At 35.6% G+C, this 20,107-nt stretch overlaps 1 protein-coding gene across 1 annotated transcript in view; it reads left to right on the top strand.

The window, feature by feature from the left end:
- The window catches only part of PTTG1IP2 (PTTG1IP family member 2), a gene marked incomplete at both ends in the record, with an annotated part of 51,811 nt that overhangs the window by 3,329 nt on the left and 28,375 nt on the right, over positions 1–20,107 (top strand). Inside the window, 3 exons of the mRNA XM_081283310.1 lie at positions 8,505–8,551; positions 18,206–18,299; positions 19,625–19,718. Coding sequence (XP_081139436.1) covers positions 8,505–8,551; positions 18,206–18,299; positions 19,625–19,718 — 235 coding nt within the window. The remainder of the gene's footprint in view (positions 1–8,504; positions 8,552–18,205; positions 18,300–19,624; positions 19,719–20,107) is intronic.

Here is a 20,107-nt window from a genome sequence, read left to right as displayed (position 1 = left end):
TACCCTGAGATATTTTAATTATACAGCTAGATGTAGAATAGTATCAGGGTCAAAGGTGATTAAACCAAGCAATTTGACACATTCAGCAAGAAAATGCAGGGGTACCCAGGGCCTAGGATGGTGGCCTCTCTCAAAACATTAATATTCTCATGGAGATATGCATGAAACAAGAACAAACTATTATGGAAAAGACTAAGTATCCTAAAAATTAAAAATATAAACAAGATGAACATAGTGAAAGAATAAATTAGCAAACTTAATGATAGAACCATGGAATTCTCATAGAATATAGTACAAAGGTCAAAAAATGTAGAACATGTAGAAAAAATAAAAGAGTTCATGCCAATATTAGTGTAATAGGAATGTTAGGAGGGAGGGGGCAGAGAAATAAAAGAGAAGAAATAATGAAAAAGAATTTACCAAAAACATCTTTACATTTTTAAAAAATGTTTGGTTTGAAGCTAGAATATATAAACCATCGTAAGCAAGTGATTCTTAACTTTAGAAATTATATAAAATTAAAATATCTGGACACCTAAAGAGTCAAAAAGTTTAACACTCCCAGACTCTGTATAAAAAGTATAGTGAAGGCTATAAGTCAGAAAAATGAAAAATGAATCTAAGGGGAATATGTGAAATTTGAGAAATTGTAATAAGCAAAGAAACTAATAAATGTAAAATAACTGAGTCAATAGCAACTTAAATATATCATAGTTCATGTAACAACCCCCAAATTAAAGCTATTCAATAGTAATAAAAATTCCATGTGATTTCTCCTCCAAAATCACATGGGGAGGAATTGGAGAGAGTGAAATCATATTAGGATTTTTCTACAAGGAGAGAATGTATGTCTTAATTAGATAACAATAGAAAGGTGCATATAAAATATCTCTTTTTTATATATTTTTAATTCTAATTTGTTATATATGACAGCAGAATGCATTACAATTCATATTACACATATAGAGCACAATTTTTCATATCTCTGGTTGTACACAAAGTATATTCATACCATTCGTGTCTTCATACATGTATTTACGGTAATGATGTCCATCTCATTCCACCGTCTTTTCTAACCCCATGCCTCCTCCCTTCCCCTCCCACAACTTTGCCCAACCCCACTATGAATCAGCTTCCTTATATCAGAGAAAACATTTGACATTTGGTTTTTGAGGATTGGCTAACTTCACTTAGCTATATTCTTCAACTCCGTCCATTTGCCTGTAAATGCCATGATTTTATTCTTTTATTGCTGAGTAATATTCCATTGTGTATCTCTGCCACATTTTCTTTATCCATACATCTACTGAAGAGCATCTAGGTTGGTTACACAGTTAAGCTATTGTGAATTGTGCTGCTATAAACATTGATGTGGCTGTGTCCTTGTAGTAAGCTATTTTTAAGTCCCTTGGGTATAGACTGAGGAGTGGGATAGCTCAGTCACAGCTCAATAATAGAAATAGGAGGTGTGAATTTTAAACTGATAAAGGAAGTGAGCAAATAATAGGTTAATGGTATAAGAAACCTTGTAAATGTTACTGAAGAAGGCAGCAAATGTAGCAATATCAATATTTGATGAAGAAGAATTCAAGTTACAAAATTACTAAGTAGGAAAATAAATGATATTTCATATTGACATATAATAAAATACATCAAGATGACCTATTATGAACCGTTATTCACCTAACAACATAGTTTTGAATACACACATCAAATGCTGACAGAAATTAAAATAATATTTGATAAAAATCAAAACCACATGAATTCACCTGCCCATGTCCAAAATCAGCATATCAAGTAAATACAATATGAGGCTATGGAGAATTTTAATATGTAAAACCTTCTTATTCATTTTTTCTCTTAGCTGTTCTCGAAAAAATTCCAGATAACTTAATTTTTTTAAACTATTAATTTATTAATTACAATAGCAATAAAAAAGGAAGTTTTGATCTGATATATAGCATAATGTATGTTGATGCTGGGCATCTCTAGGCATTTGAAATCGTGGTCCTTCATGGGAGAAGAAAAGCGGACCAAGAATGGAACTTTATGGAGTAGCAACCATTTTGGATATTGGCTGTGTCAAGGAAACTCAAAAAGAATAACCAGAGATGTTTCAAGAGTACTAGGAGATGGGGCTGGGTTATGGTTCAGCGGTAGAGCGCTTGCCTCCCACTTGCAAGGTCCTGGATTCAATCCTCAGCACCACATAATTAATAAATAAATAAATAAATAGATAGATAAATAAAGTTGTTTTAAAAAAAGAGTACAAGGAGAAAACAATGCTGGAGGCATCATGGAAAACATAGTCATGAAGAAGGAAGTAATCAGATAGAAACTAACCATACAAGCATTAGGTCTTCAAGGTGAAGAATCTGGGACCTGAAAATTCCTTAGAAATAGCTAATAACTGCTACTTTGGTGAATTCATTTATGAATTCCAAAAGTTTTCTGGTAGAATTTTTTGGATTTTTCTAAATATAGAATTATGTTGTTGGCAAATAGGAATAGTTTGAGTTCTTCTTTTCCTATTCATATACCTTTAATTTCTTTCTTCTAATTGCTCTGGCTAGAGTTTCAGGGATAATATTGAATAAAAGTGGTGAAATAGCCGGGAGCACTGACATACACCTGTAATCCCAGCAGCTTGGGAGGCTGAGACAGGAAGATCAAAAGTTCAAAGCCAGCCTCAGCAGAAAACGTGGTGCTAGGCAAATCAGTGAGATCCTGTCTCTAAATAAAATACAAAAATGAGCTTGGGATGTGGCTCAGTGGTCAAGTGTCCCTGAGTTCAATCCCTAGTACCCTCCTACCCCCGCCCCCAACACACACACACAAAAAGTGAAAGAGGGCATCTTTGTCTTTTTCCAGTTTTTAGAGGAAATGCTTTCAGTTTTTCTCCATTTAGAATGATGTTGGCCTTGGGTTTAGCATATATAGCTTTTACATAAATTAAATGCATTCCTATACATCAGTGATGAAGCTACTGAAAGAGAAATTAGGGAAATTACCCCATTCACAGTAGTCTCAAAAAAAAAAAACTGAGAATCAATCTAACAAAAGAGGTGAAAGACCTCTACAATGAAAACTACAAAACTGAAGCAGCAGGCATCACTTACTCAAAAGAAATTGAAGACCTTAAAAGATGGAAAGATCTCCCATGTTCTTGGATAGACAGAATTAACATTCTCAAAATGGCCATACTACCAAAAGCACTATACAGATTTAATGAAATTCTTAATAAAATTCCAACAACATTCTTCATAGAAATAGAAATAGAAAAAGCAATCATGAAATTCATTTGGAAAAATAAGAGACCAAGAATAGTCAAAGCAATCTTTAGCGAGAAGACTGAAGCAGCAGGCATCACAATAGACCTTAAATTATACTACAGAGCTATAGTAACAAATACATCACTGTATCGGCACCAAAATAGATATGTAGACTGGTGGTACAGAATAGAAGATACAGAGACAAACCCACATAAATGCAGTTATCTCATACTCGACAAAGGCACCAAAAACATACATTGGAGAAAAGATAGCCACTTCAGCAAATGGTGCTGGGAAAACTGGAAATCCGTATGTAGCAAAATGAAATTAAACCCCTGGCTTTCTTTTTTTTTTTCTTATACTAAGAATTTTAATGAATAATTTCTCTGTAAACATTAGTTTGTTTTTTTTTATTGGTTGTTCACAACATTACAAAGCTCTTGACATATCATATTTCATACATTAGATTGAAGTGGGTTATGAACCCCCAATTTTACCCCAAATGCAGATTGCAGAATCACGTTGGTTACACATCCACAATTTTACATAATGCCCTATTAGTAATTGTTGTATTCTGCTACCTTTCCTATCCCCTACTATCCTCCCTCCCCTCCCCTCCCAACTTCTCTCTCTACCTCATCTACTGTAATTCATTTCTCTCCTTGTTTATTTTCCCATTCCCCTCACAACCTCTTATATGTAATTTTGTATAGCAATGAGGGTCTCCCTTCATTTCCATGCAATTTCCCTTTTCTCTCCCTTTCCCTCCCATCTCATGTCTCTGTTTAATGTTAATCTTTTCTTCCTGCTCTTCCTCCCTGCTCTGTTCATAGTTGCTCTCATTATATCAAAGAAGACATTTGGTATTTGTTTTTTAGGGATTGGCTAGCTTCACTAAGCATAATCTGCTCTAGTGCCATCCATTTCCCTGAAAATTCTATGATTTTGTCATTTTTATTGCTGCATAGTACTCCATTGTGTATAGATGCCACATTTTTTTTTATCCATTCATCTATTGAAGGGCATCTGGGTTGGTTCCACAGTCTAGCTATTGTGAATTGTGCTGCTATGAACATCGATGTGGCAGTATCCCTGTAGCATGCTCTTTTAAGGTCTTCAGGGAATAGTCCGAGAAGGGCAATAGCAGGGTCAAATGATGGTTCCATTCCCAGCTTTCCCAGGAATCTCCAAACTGCTTTCCAAATTGGCCGCACCAATTTGCAGTCCCACCAGCAATGTACAAGTGTACCCTTTTCTCCACATCCTTGCCAGCACTTGTTGTTGTTTGACTTCCTAGTGGCTGCCAATCTTACTGGAGTGAGATGGTATCTTAGGGTGGTTTTGATTTGCATTTCTCTGACTGCTAGAGATGGAGAGCATTTTTTCATGTACTTGTTGATTGATTGTATATCCTCCTCTGAGAAGTGTCTGTTCAGGTCCTTGGCCCATTTGTTGATTGGGTTATTTGTTATCTTATTGTCTAATTTTTTGAGTTCTTTGTATACTCTGGATATTAGGGCTCTATCTGAAGTGTGAGGAGTAAAAATTTGTTCCCAGGATGTAGGCTCCCTATTTACCTCTCTTATTGTTTCTTTTGCTGAGAAAAAACTTTTAAGTTTAATTAAGTCCCATTTGTTGATTCTAGTTGTTAACTCTTGTGCTATGGGTGTCCTATTAAGGAATTTGGAGCTCGACCCCACAATCTGTAGATCGGAGCCAACTTTTTCTTCTATCAGACGCAGAGTTTCTGATTTGATATCAAGCTCCTTGATCCATTTTGAGTTAACTTTTGTGCATGGCGAGAGAAAGGGATTCAGTTTCATTTTGTTGCATATGGATTTCCAGTTTTCCCAACACCATTTGTTGAAGATGCTATCCTTCCTCCATTGCATGCTTTTAGCCCCTTTATCAAATATAAGATAGTTGTAACTTTGTGGATTAGTCTCTGTGTCCTCTATTCTATACCATTGGTCCACCTGCCTGTTTTGGTACCAGTACCATGTTGTTTTTGTCACTATTGCTCTATAATATAGTTTGAAATCTGGTATTGCTATACCGCCTGATTCACACTTCCTGCTTAGAATTGCTTTTGCTATTCTGGGTCTTTTATTTTTCCATATGAATTTCATGATTGCTTTATCTATTTCTACAAGAAATGCCGTTGGTATTTTGATTGGCATTGCATTAAATCTATAGAGAACTTTTGGTAATATCACCATTTTGATGATGTTAGTTCTGCCTATCCAGTTTTTTTTTTCTCAACAAAGAAAATAATCAAGAACGAGACAGCCTATGGAATGGGAAAAAGTCTTTGCCACTTGCATCTCAGATAGAGATTAATCTTCAGGATATATAAAAAACTCAAAAAACTTAACACCAAAAAACCAAATAACCCAATCAATAAATGGGCTAAGGATCTGAACAGACACTTCATAGAAGAAGAAGACTGGTCAAGAAACGAGAAATGTTCAACATCTCTAGCAATTAGAGAAATGCAAATCAAAACTACACAGAGATTTCATCTCACTCCGGTCAGAATGGCTATTATCAAGAATATAAGCAACAGTAAAGGTTGGCGAGGATGTAGGGAAGAAGTGCACTCTTCCTTCATTGCTGGTAGGGCTGTAAATTGGTGTGACCACTATGAAAAGCAGTATGGAGATTCCTCAGAAAACTTGGAATGGAACCACCATTTGACCCAGTTATCCCACTCCTCAGTTTATACTCAAAGGACTTAAAATCAGCATACTACAGTGGCATGGCCATGTCAATGTTTATAGCAGCTTAATTCACAATAGCTAAGCTATGGGACCAACTTAGGTGCCCTTCAATAGATGAATGGAGAAAGAAATACACAATGGAAAATATTCAGCCATGAGGATGAATGAAATTATGGCATTTGCTGGTAAATGGTTGAAAACTGGAGACTATCATACTAAGTGAAATAAGCCAATCCCCCAAAACTGAAGGCTGAATATTTTGTCTGATATGCAGATGCTAATTCACAATTAGCGAGGGGAGAGGTTAGGGAAGAATAGAAGTATTTTGGATTAGACAAAGGAGAATGAAGGAAAGGGGGAAGGAGAATGGAATAGGAAAGATAGTAGAATAAATCAGACATTACTATCCTATGTGCATATATGATTACATGACCAATGTAATTCTACATCATGTACAACCAGATGAATGAGAAGTTATACTCCATATATATAGATGTCAAAATACATTCTACTATTATGTATAACTAATTAGAAGAAGTAAAAAAATTATATAAGGCTGGGCATGATTGTGCATGCCTGTAATCCCAGTAGCTTGGAAGGCTGAGGCATTAGGATCATGAGTTCAAAGCAAGCTTCATAAATTGAGGTGTTAAGCAACTCAGTGAGACCCTGCTTCTAAATAAAATACAAAATAGGACTGGGGATGTGGCTCAGTGGTCGAGTTACCCTGTATTAGATCCCCAGTGTGTGTGTGTGTGTGTGTGTGTGTGTGTGTGTGTATGTGTATATACATATGATTGCATACATATATATACATTATTAATGTGTATATATATATAAATTACATACATATTTATGATTTCATACATATATATATCACTATAAAGGGAAGAAAGAAAGAAATAGCTAATACTTCTTTCTTCTGGAACACAACAAAAGGTGAGTTGTCCCCTGATTGGTTTTTCCAGTGAGAGCAAGAATGACTATTAGAGAAAGGGATTGCTGCTTATTTACACAAATGCTCAATTTAAACCTCTTTTATAGACTGACATGAGCGGGGGACTTCACCTCTGCAGTTTATTTTGTTGTTTTGTCCAAAACCTAAGTTCACAGTCTAATTGTGTGAAAAACAACAGATAAATACAAATTAAGAGGTGTGCTACAAAATATCTGATAAGTCCGTTCTCAAGACTGTTCAGGTATGGAAAAGCAAGCATGACTGAGAAGTTGTTGCAGACCAGGATAGATGATGATTGAATTCATTGTGATATCCTGGGTGGGATTTTGGATTCTGAAAAGGACATTAGTGTAAAAAACTGGTGAAATATTAATAACATCTGGAGTTTAGTTAAAAATAGTACATTAATATTAGTTTCTTAGTTTTGACAAATGTATCATAGTAGTGTAAGACTTTAGAAATGGGGAAACTGGGTGAGAGGTATAGAGGAACTGCCTGTACAATATTTGTGACGTCCGTAACTCTTAAATTATTCCAAAGTAAAAGTTCTAGTTAACAACAAAAGCTATGGGAAGCAAGTGGAGTTTGGAGGATAGTGGCTAAGTCTTGTGCCCTTCCTTTTCCTGCTCCTATCTTCTGGATGAGGCCAGCAATCCAGGGCATGGCAGAAGGTAGGATCTTTCTCTTTTACCTTGCCTTTTCTTTCACTCAGCTTTCTCATACGGATTTCAAGGATACTTTTGGGTTAATGGAAGAAACACTCAATAGGACTTAATTTGAAAACTGAACTGCAAAATTCTTCCCCGGTCAACTCAGATCTTCATTCAATCAGACAGTTTGAAATTAAATGGAAGTGTCTGATTTTTCTTGCAGATCATGTGAACACTGTCCCCCAAATAATAGGCAGAGTGACTTTATTGTTATTATATCACAAAACAACTAGGGCATTAATTCTAGACCCTTTCTTTAAGAAAATGTTAGAATAATATAATGCACTATCAAAATGCTTTTTTATCCAGTCTCAAAGTTTTCATTCTAGAACTTTCAAATAAGTTATATTGTCTATTTTTTTTCCATAAGAATAAAAATCTTTATTTGGGGTAACTTTTTAAAACTTTGTGCCAAAGAGTATGGAGAATTATACTTTTTCAATAGTTAAGAGACTAATTAGTTAACCAGGAATGTGTTGGCAAAATTATGCTGAATAACAAAAGAGTTACTTAAAAGAGGTTTCTGAAGTATGATGTTGTAGATATACAATGATGTTCCAATTTGTTTTTTCATATTTTTTTGGAAGTTGTTTTTTAGAACTTGGCTAATGGATGTGGGATGATGCCATTTCTTGCTTTTTCGAGTAGCAGGAGGAAATTACAGGATTTAAACAGTGCTGGTGGGAAAAGTATCTGGCTATGTGAAAATAACAAAGTAAAATGTTTTCATATGGATGAATATGGCTTGAAAGAGGAATGTCTAAATGAAATGCACTTTTTTATAAAGTTGAGCAATAAATAGGCTTTTGATTTACATTTTTGTACTTAATTTTTTTTCTTGTAGCATGTACTCAAAAGAATAGTTGTCAGTTGTGCACAGAAGATAAGAAAGTAAGTTAACTTTCTTATGAGGCAATTGTCTTGGGAATGTTATAAATTCACACATTTATAATTGTCATCAAAAAGTTATGCTAAATGTTGTTTTATACACTTTTTTATAAAGTAATAACTAATAACAGTTACTAAAATCTATTTCTCCATTTCAAATCATGCTTTGAGAGTCTAGAAATAAATAATGGAAATAATTTAGATGAAATATGTACTTTCTTCTAGAATATTATATTTTAGAAAGAAAACAATTCTTGGCTTGAAAAAGAAAATCACACTGAAATTTTGGAAGAAGTTTTGGAAGAAAAGAAAATATGTCTTTTGAGATTCAGTGAATATTTCCTTGCCAATTCTAATCCCTAAAGAATAGAGTGTGACACACAGTTCCTCACTCACAAAGTAGCTAAGGTCCTCTTCTCTGATTATTAAATGTCTGACATCTTTATTCTTCACTTCAGATTTGAAAGAAATTAGAAATACCAGAGGCAATGAGGGAAATGGTATTACTTGTGCCAGAGAGAGCTTTGCAGCAACCCTTACAAAACCATTCTAGTCTAATCTATATTGGAGAATTGACTATTAACACCAAAGACAAAAGAAAAAACTCTAATTAGCAAAGAGGACATTCTAGTAATTGGTATCTGTCATGGTTATCTGCACATACCACGCTGTGCCTCTTATCTTCCTCCAGGTCACTCTTCTGCTTTAATGAGGACTTGAGCTTCTTCTGGCTCATGAAATTCTTGGTCTAGTTTATTCTTGGCCTTGGAAACTTTCTGAAGCCAGAAAAAGCCTAGAAACACTCTATCTCAGTGTCTTCACCTTCTCAACACCATGCATAGGATATCACTGTAGGATATCACTTCCACCCCATACTCTGAACCCTGCACAATTTACACTGAACATCACTTTCCCATTTCCCGACATGGTACCTACTCTTTGGACTTAACAAGAAAGAGTACTTTTCAGTCCTTTCACCCTCTCCTTTTTCCTTCAAGATTATTGACTCTTTCTTAATGGACTTCCTTCCTTCCTTCCTTGTGAATTTTCATGGCTGTTCACCTGGATGGAATATTCTCCTGCTTTTTCATTGCTAAATATTTTACACTGGAAATATTCAAATGTATAAAAATAGAGAAAACAGAGCTAGGCACTATGGTGTGTGACTACAGTCCCAACTACTTGGGAGGCTGTGGCAGGAGGATCACTTGAGCCCAGGAGTTCAAGGCCAGCCTGGTAACATAGCAAGACCCCGTCTCAAAAACAAGAATAACCTGGCATAATGGTGCACTCCTATAATCCCAGTGGCTTAGGAGGCTGAGGCAGGAGGATCATGAGTTCAAAACCAGCCTCAGCAAATTAGCAAGGCCCTAAACAATTTAGTGAGACCCTGTCTCTAAAGGACTGAAGATGGGCTCAGTGGTTAAGTGCTCCTGGGTTCCTGGGTTCAATCCCCAGTGCCAAAACAAAAATTAACAAACACACATACAAATCTACACACACACACACACACACACACACACACACACGTGTGTGTGTGAAGAGAGACAGAATAGTATAATATAGTATAATAAAATTTTATGCATCCTATACCTCCAAGAATTATCTCAGTCAATCTTGTTTCATCTATGCCCTCCCTCCCACAATTGATTATTTTGAACTAAATAATGATGTAGATACCATATCATTTATTTGTAAATATATAGGTATGTATGTCTAATACATAAGGTCTTTACTTTAAAATATTACAAGTCCATGATCACACCTAGAAATTAACAGTGACTTAATATCATCAAGTTCCCAGGAAATAACCAATTAGCCTTGTTTCATGTTTTTGTTTAGTTCAGAGATATATGCTGAAACTGACTGCTATATAACTTAAGTTTCTTTTAAACTATTTATTCTTTTCCCTCTGTTTTTTTCTTTACTACAACTTAATTGTGACAGAAGCTAAATTGTTTGTCCCATTGGGTTTCCTACAGTCTGGGTTTTGCTAATCACATCCAGGTTCCTCTTTTCCCTGATTTTTTTTTCTTGATACTAGGGATGGAATCCAGGGTCTTGCATATGCTAGGCAAATTGTCTACCACTAAACTATGCCCCTGGCTCTTTTTAGTTTTATTTTGAGACAGAATCTCCTTAAATTGCCCAGGCTGGCCTTGAACTTGTGATCTTCCTACCTCAGCCTCCTGAATAGCTGGGATTACAGGTGTTCTCAGCTGTTCTGTTCTTATAAACTGGTAATTAGATATAGAGGATTAATAAAGTTCAGTTTAATTTTTTGGCAGGAATATTTCACATTGAAAACTTTTATTGAAAGGTGAATGAGGACTGTTGTTTAGCATTTGATGATGTAAACAGCCAAAAATGATTCTTGCCTGAATCCATCATATTCTTGGGGGTTACAACAACAACTACTACTTTAATAGCCTTGCCCTCTTATTTTTAACCGTGCTGGATCTATATTTCCCAGCTCTGATGGGTCCTTCAGTCTATGTATTCATTTACTGTGCATTGTTAGCTGATTGCTGCTCAAGCATATATCATGAGAATCTGCATTAGTACCATTACAAATTCACAATTTCTGGGTTCACCTGAGCCCAAATGCTACTCAGTACTTGCCTTTGGCTGGCAGCGTTTCCTAAAATTCCCCATAGCAGTAATTTCAAAACTTTGTGACCATCTTTAAAGGTCCAATCTTATCCCACACCCCATTAATCTACATAAAAATAGAGACTTTAGGTATAAACTTCACTCCCCAAATCAATACATTTACTGTCATTTTTTACCCACCCTTACCATTCCTCTTAGAAGATTACTCCTCCTGTTCCCCTACACCTCTCTTTTGAACTTACGTACATTTTTTACTTGTAACTTGTATCATATAAATTGTTTTTGTTCTCACTTTCCCTCTGTTCTCAGTTCCCTGGACTGTCTACGTTTTAGTCATCTTTGCATCTGTAACACTTCACATATTTCCTAGCACCTGCAAGCATTCAGTAACTACTGAATTAACTCAAGCCATTAGAAGAAGTTAAATAACATTTAGTACACTGTATAATGGAAAAAGGTCGATAATTTTATCCTAAAACTTTTCTAAACATAAGTGTCTATATTGGCAATTCTGGGGATATATGTATTTGAATGTAGTTTTTAAAATATTACCAGTCCCTCATAGAAATTAACTGAAGGATAATTCCCATAGTCAACATAGAATTAGGGTATCATCTTTTGAAAAAGATTCCCTGTCCTCCCCCAATTTGGAAGGACACAGGCTTTCACTGACAGCTCTTGCCACCCCCCAAACTCCCAGAGAGAGTGCCAGGATTTATAGATGGTAATTCATGAAGCAACCAAGAATACTTGAGTTCTTCTTGGACTAAAAAAAGGATGAACAGATGTTGTGATATGTCTGGGACTGTCCTACTTTATGTCTTTTGCTTCATTGACCCAGAGAAATTATTTATACACACTGCTAGTTTCCCAAAGTATTCTACTTAGAATGATAAATTATATGCTTATCTTTCTTAGCTGTAAGAGAATATTAACTGGATCCAATCTAAAACTTTTCCTTGAACTTAAAAAGTGTAGGCAGACCTTCTTAAGAGAATATATTCTTACCAAAACCAAATCCACAAAAAAGCAACTCATTCATAACCCTATCTCACAACACATTAGTCATAAATACACCATGTGAAAAGAAAATTTTTGTTGATATATTCTTCTCCATTATTAATAAAATTTCTAAAGCCATACTGACTAAAACAGGCTAAACACTGCTTTACTTGGATCCTCATTGCTATTTAGAGTTGTTATGCATCACTGTGAAATCCTTTTAATAGTTCTTAATTGTGATGTTACAATGGTGAGACGGTCATAAATAATCTTTATTTTTTTGCTAATGAGAGTTATATGACTGAGTTTTGCAACTGACTTTAAAAATAAGAGTAGATCCTAGGCTTTCTTCATAATCAAATCTTTCTACTTATTGCATCCTGATATGGATTATTAGGACAGAAAGGTGTGAAGTTACAACAAACCTAATGGACTTGTGAATCTCCCACAGTCTACCTTATCTATTTAATAGTTCAAATAAAATGACTATTACTTATATGTTTGTAAAATATAAATGCCACAACTCCTACCCAACAACGATACCCATTTTGTTATCTATTTTTCTGAAAAAGTGTGTGTACATAGGCACAAATGCTTGTGATAGTTAGGACATGGAGTAGGGGAAGGTGAATAGGGCTATGGATTCAAATCTGGATATGCCAGTGTGTATGTGGGTATCACCTGTCAAAAGTCCCTCAGTGGATGGGGTGGGAACCAGTCTCAAGGATTATTTTCCATGGCACCATTCCCAACACCTTCAACACCTTTCCTTAATCTTGGTATGACACTTCTTCTGAAGTTTGATTTTCCTTGAGAACGTTAAGGCCATTTGTCAGGCTCAGGTTCTATTATTATTATTATTATTTTCACCAACTCAATGTCTTTTTTTTTATTGGATGTTCACAACATTACAAAGCTCTTGACAAATCATATTTCATACATTAGAATCAAGTGGGTTATGAACTCCCATTTTTACCCCAAATACAGATTGCAGAATCACGTCGGTTACACATCACATTTTTACATACTGCCATATTAGTGACTGTTGTATTCTGCTACCTTTCCTATCCTCTACTATCCCCCCTCCCCTCCCCTCCCATCTTCTCTCTCTACCCCATCTACTGTAATTCATTTCCCTCCATGTTTGTTATCCCATTCCCCTCATAACCTCTTATATGTAATTTTGTATAACAATGAGGGTCTCAATGTCTTTTCTCTTACTCTTTCCCTTTAAGAAACCTATTTTCATTCCCAAGGCTAATCTCTTAGTCTTTGCCTCTATGCAAGCATTCCACTCAGAAACATGCACATTCACAAACTCAAAGCCTTTCTCATTTTCTTGTTGCCTCTCTGACAAATCCAGTCTAAATCCAGTCTCTGCAATGTCTTTCTTTCGGAGTTCTGACAAACTGTGGTGGTGGTGGTGGGGGACACACACACATTAAAAAATCCCACTTTTTTTTTTAATAGCTATAGTATTTATTCTACCACTGCTTGTCATGCAATGTGATTGAATATTTAGCAAACTGTTTTAAAGGTTACCAAAAAACTCTCTATAACCCTAATCTTTCTAGTTAGGCACTCATCATTCTGGAAACTTGCTCCTTCCCTGGTGATTTTCACTTTATGCACTGCCCTACTTCTTACCTGGACACTGTTTCCCTTGCCAATCCTTCTTATTTGTATTCCTACCCGAGAGCACATCCTAGTACTGTGTCCTCATCCCTGTGCTATCCCAACCGGTCATGGCTTCCATGATTATGTAAGTATCAAGAAACCCCAAATTCATGTTCTTAGATCTAACAGCTCCTGGTAGTCATGATTACATTGCTTGATCAACAATTATTCTTGGATAATTTCTTTTATCACCTCAAGCTCAAGGTATCTAAAGCTAGATTTATGATTTTGTTTCCCACAAATATGCTCATTTCCCATATTTCTTTATTACTGGTCCATTCTCCATACCCATATAATAATTTTAGAAATCTCTAGCTCCATTGTCTTCTTTAAAACATCTGTGGTCCATTCTTTTCTTTCAGCTGATTGCTGGACTTCCCACACCCCTATCCCACTACTGCTCATCCCTCCAGGCCCTTTTGGTTTATTGTTGTCATTTAATGCTCTTTCATGTTCACCTTTAGCTGCAAATAATTCAGTTGTTAAGATGAAATGCTCTTTATTCTAATATTCAGGACCCATCACAATCCAAGAGAAGATGATCCTTCCAAATTATTCTATACAACTCCACCATAGCAGACTTTCCCTCTTGCCATGTGGCAAGACTTTTATGCTGTCATATCTTCTGTATTCAAGTCCCTCCTTTTCTGTACACATTTGACCCACTCCTCAAGACTTAGGCCAACCTCTCCTTATTCTTTGAAAGAAACCTTGTGTAGTCACTCCAGCTGAAAGTGAGCTCTCCTCTTAATTCCTATTACATTTTGTACATGTTCCAACACTTTGAGAGAATATTCTTTCACTTAGAAATGTATGTAATTTTGTAAAGTGTACATATTTTACCTACCCATTAAATTGACCCTCCAGAAAACAAAAACAGTGCTTTGTACACCTGTAATCTCTTCTGCATCTAACATTTACCAATATATATCCTGTAAATGCTCTTTTTTGTGTTCAGTGTCCACTGTTTTCAAATCCCCCTTTGCATAATAATACTCATTTTCTATTTCTTTGCCAATATAATATTAAGCCATTTTATACAATGTTAACAAACTACTAAACATAATTGTGTACCTTCCCCGTTTGCAATTTTTTCATTTCAGTGATATTTCTTCATTAAATAGAGATTTCAATGTCCATATAAGCTTACTAAAACAGACTTCTACCCTAAATTGGGTACTCTAATTTTCCTAAAGGGCAATTATAATAATTACCCTAAAGCCTTTCAGCTGGCTTCTCAGTTGTTACACTAATAAGAGATGGGAGGTTGGTAAGAACTCTTTATATGGGTCTTCTTCGTTACCTACAAGAAAAAGATCCTTGTAATTTGTCCTAAATTATACATTACCAGTCTCAGGATGTTGAATATGTTATAATTTTCCTCTGGACAATGAGTATGAAGTTGTCATTTTTTAGGACATTTTAGACTTAGTCAAGATAGTTAAGGTATCACATTTTTGTTGTGGTAAGTGGGAGAAGCCAATGCAAACTAATTTAATCAAAAGGGGAATTCACTGGCCCAAAAAATTGGGTAGCCTTATTTCATGTTCAGTTGAATCTCAAAGGATATTATTTGCATTTCTCTTTCCTTTCCTCTCTCCTGTGTATTGACCTCATTTTCTCCCACAGTAAATGGGCATTCTCCATACAGCTGTAGAAGAGGCTGGTTGCCAGCAAATATCTCCCAGTGTCTGTACATAACTCTGAACAAGAATATAATTGGCCATATTTGGACCTATGTTCAGTCCAGCACTAGCTACTGGGCCAAAGTCTATGCTACTCTTGAGTGCCTGGTCAAATGACCACTCTAATAGTAGGAAATGGGAAAGGCAAAGATGACTGACAGCTAGCTGCAGGATCATACAGAATTAGGGAAAGAGTTTCACAAAGGATAAGGGTATGATTATCAGAAAAAGGAGAATAGGAATGCAAAACAGAGAATATTTAAAAAGAAAAGGAATAAAACTACTTCAATCTATGGTATTTCACCCTTTTCCCGGTCAGAACATGAGTATTTTATTTTCGTCATTCCCATATTTTGAAAAGTGCTCCTAGAAAATTAATGCCACTAAGTCTCAACTAAAATTGGACTGACCTCAAATCACTGTCAAGGTCTAAGTCTGGAATCTCAGAGAGATGTGTTACTCTTGAATTATGCTTGAATATGGATCCTTAGGCTTTGTTCCTTTGAGTCAGAATCAATTAAATCAACTCCCAAAGACCCAATATTCAATAGAAAAGAGAAAGCAGGATAGCAACAGTAAAACCTCTCATTTAGAAGATACCATAGTAGTCAGTGGTCCTATATCATATTGAGTCTATAATATACTCTGTTGAGTTTCCCTGGCTGAGAAGTGAGTTGGTTGGTCACCAGTCAGTCTGCCCCATGCTTGGTCTACTGAAACAGCTCCCTTTTCCTTTTCCAGTGTTTTCAGGGACCCAGTAGAGAGAAGTATAGGAAAGAAAGTCTTCTCTGAGCACTGTGCCGCTACCAGAGCTTCCCTGCTGTGGACTAGGTTACTGGAGCCTGGGAATCAGCTCAGCAATTGAGTTACCACATATTCCTCTCTGCTGGGTTCAAGTTTATTCTGGAAATTTATCTTCCTTAAAACTCTGCTAGATGGAATGGGCTTGATTTTTCAAAACTCTGAGAACTAACAACCAAGACTAGAAGTCTCTCTATAAGATAGTCCTTGAGGGCTGGGGTTGTGGCTCAGCGGTAAAGCACTCGCCTTTCATATGCGAGACCCTGGGTTCGATCCTCAGCACCACATAAAAATATATGAATAAAATAAAGGTATTGTGTCCAACTACAACTAAAAAATAAAAAAAAATGGATAGTCCTTGAATCTAGGTCTTATCTTTGCAGTTTCAGTCTTTAAGCGACAGTCTAAGAATACAGGACCCATTCAGCCTTAGTGGCTTCCGTCCAAGATTTGATCTTGGCCAACATTGAAAAAACAAACAAACAAAAAAACTTAGCCATCTCTTGTTCTCAAGCAGTGTCTCTGGGGTAGTTCTTTACATTGGGTGAATCATTACCTTTCTTGGTTTTAGGATGTATAGCAAGAGGTGATTGGAAGGGCCTTGGAACCACTCTTACAGAATTGGTTACCAGCACAGAGCCAGGCTGCTTAGCTTCCAATACAAACTCTCCTGTTTACTAGCCCTGTGACCATATTGTATAAGTCATGTAGTTGCTATGTGCCTTATTGTCCTCATTTATAGAGTAGACATAATGGTATCTAGCACACAAAGTTTTCAAAAGGATGGAGTGAGAATGCGTGAAAGACAGAACAATACCTGTCACATGGTAGTTCCTATGTGACAGCCATTTTTACCACTCTGTCCTTTTTTTTCTTTTTTTTTTAATTCTTTCTTATAATAGTTTCTAATAATAGTTTTCACCATTGTGCCTTTTTTTCATTTACTTCAGCAAGGGACTTCAGCTTTCTTATTTACACATGACTACTTGACCACCAATGAGCAGAAGGCAGAGGGAGGTGAGATAAGCCTAATTGATAACACCACCAGGGCCATGGTAACAGAGAAAGATTCCCCAGAGGAAAGAGTGGTTTCTGCAGACAAGGGGAATAGGAGAGTATTGGAGACATTTTAAAAACTATCTAATGCAGCCCTTGTTACTGCTTTGTGACATAGTATCTTGGGTTTAAATGCAGAGTCTGAGAAAGGGATCCAGATCCATGCGATTTTTCAGTGGCTGTTCGTTAGCAAAATCCCATGAAGATATGAAGGATTCAGGAAAACAAGGGACGAGAGCCAAGAAAATACAGGGTCTCAGCTAAAGCCCACATTTGCCCTGAATCATGGACAGCTCTTGAGGAAAAAGAAAAAAAATCAGGGGCTGGAGCTATAGCTCAGTGGTAGAGCACCTGCCCCTCAGGTGTGAGGCACTGGGTTCAATCCTCAACACCACATAAAAATAAATAAATAAGGATATTGTGTCCATTTACAACTTAAAAAAAAATCACATAGCAGAATTGTCCCTGACTTAGGCAAGGATGCTTATGGTTTTGAACCCCATACCAGTCAGTTACTGGTCCAGGGTGAGGATAATCTCAAGAGCAAGGTGATCCTCATCTACCAAGGGGAGTCAATCAAGAGCAGGGAAATTTGTGAGTCAATCGCAGACAAAATTTATTGCTGCTGAGGTTTGAGTGCTTGGGCCTGGTAAAGAAGACATGGGAAGGCCACCAATAACATGTACTACAAATAATAAATCATGACGATGATGATGGCTGTTATTTATTGAATATTTACTGAACTAGTAGTGAAAACTTACTGTGATTGGATTATCATATGTGGACACTGCTTTGATTATTATTATTTTCTTTCTAAATACAGTGTATTTGGTGCAATGAAGAAAAGGTTTGCAAAAAATTTTGTTTTCCATTTGCTGGGTGTCCATTCAATTCTATATTTTGGTCAAACTGTAAAGGTGAGTTTTCCTTATTTAAATTTATATGTACTTTATTCCACCAACTTGCAAGTAGTAGTGATTTGCTAATTTGAAGCATTTAAAACTATCCTATTTACTTTATTAAAACAGCAAATCCAGGGATGTACATCAGTGCTCCCTAGACCCCATACATGCTTATTGGTTGTTTCCAGCCAGTATAGATTCAGATTATGAGCCACCATTCCAACTGGTGGATGTCTTGCCATCTGACTTGTTAAATACTTTAAATTTATTTTTAAAAATTTCTGAGGTATGATATTCATAATCTAGTTAAGGGAGGTTTGTATTCTTATGTTGTTTTTGTATTCCAAGAGTTTCTTATAAGCGAGTTCTGGAACTAGGATATCATTGAGCTCAATAGCACTATTATAACATATTTCCTTAGTGAGTGTAGTCTATATTGAGAAATGCCCTTCAGAACCAGGACTCCCTAAGACTTCGCAAATGTCAATCATCAAAACATCTTTAAGTCATATTTGTACTGTCAAACTTTTGAGATGTTATATAGAATGTATCAAGGTAGGAAAATATACCTATATCTTTAAGCTTTCCAAAAATTTGAAACAAAAGACTTTCCACCTGAAACCCCAACTATATGAGAGAACCCATCCAGAACAACCAGCTATCTCTTTTTTCTTAATTGAAGTGAAAAGATACAATTTTGCCCTCAAGTCTCCAGTGGCTTCAGGTACTATCAGGTATATGTAAAGCACAGGTGTTTGCAGTTTATGAAGAAGCATTTAGTAGGTATTTAGTATGAATAGAAACTCAAGTCTCCAATTTCATATTTTTTCCCTCCTAGTTTCATTTTACAATATACCAGTACAATAAGCTGCATAGTAGAGGGGAATAAAAAGTTTGTGAGAGTTAGAAATCTTCTTTCTTAGCAAGCCTGGGCTGAGTTTTTGATAATGAATCAAACAAAAAACCACATCATGATGTCTATCTATGTGCATCCTTACAGAGTTAGTAATCTGAAAGATCTGCTATCTTATCTATTGAGAAAGTACCAAAAATGTAATTCAAGAAAAAATAATGGAGAAAAATAAATGAGAGCCTTAATCATTTACCAAAATAGAGAAGATTTAAAGGTTACCTCCTTTTAGCACCCAGATTATTTTTAGATGTTGGTGATTATTGTATTAAATGCACTTTCATTGGAATTTGTGATACATGTTATTTTATCATTATTTCCAATAATGATTTGTAATGTGTATCTGATAATCACATTACAAATGATAATAGGATGAAGATGTAAGAAATATTTTCTATTATTAAAATATATTTCTGTTCATATGTTTCAGTTGATCTGTTTGGAATCGTGATGCTGATACTCACAGGAATATTATTGATAGCTTTTCTGTGGTATTGCTGTGCCTATTACCATTTCATGCATGAGTATGTTTATTTTATCCTTGTATTCTTATGTTGTTTCAGTATTCTAAGAGTTTCTTATAAGCAAGTCCTGGAACGAGGATATTATTGAGTCCAATAACACTATTATAATATAATAGTTATAATGAAATTATAGCATAACACTTTGGAATACTATCAGTGAAGAGAATGCTAAGCTCATTATTAGGAAATGTTTTATGTTTTTATGTCATAAAATAATATATCCACATGGTAAGGATAAGTTAAAAAGTACAGAAATTATAGCTTGAAAAGAAAAAATAATTAATTTTCCTATTTCCAACACCTTCTTTCCAGATATTATCCTCTTAGTTACAAATGTCAATCATCAAAACATCTTTAAATCATATTTGTACTGTCAAACTTTTGAAATG

Source organism: Spermophilus citellus (assembly GCF_964194105.1).
Source record: "Spermophilus citellus genome assembly, chromosome: 3".
Taxonomy (NCBI): Eukaryota; Metazoa; Chordata; class Mammalia; order Rodentia; family Sciuridae; genus Spermophilus; species Spermophilus citellus.
This window is presented reverse-complemented; position numbering and strand designations above follow the sequence as displayed.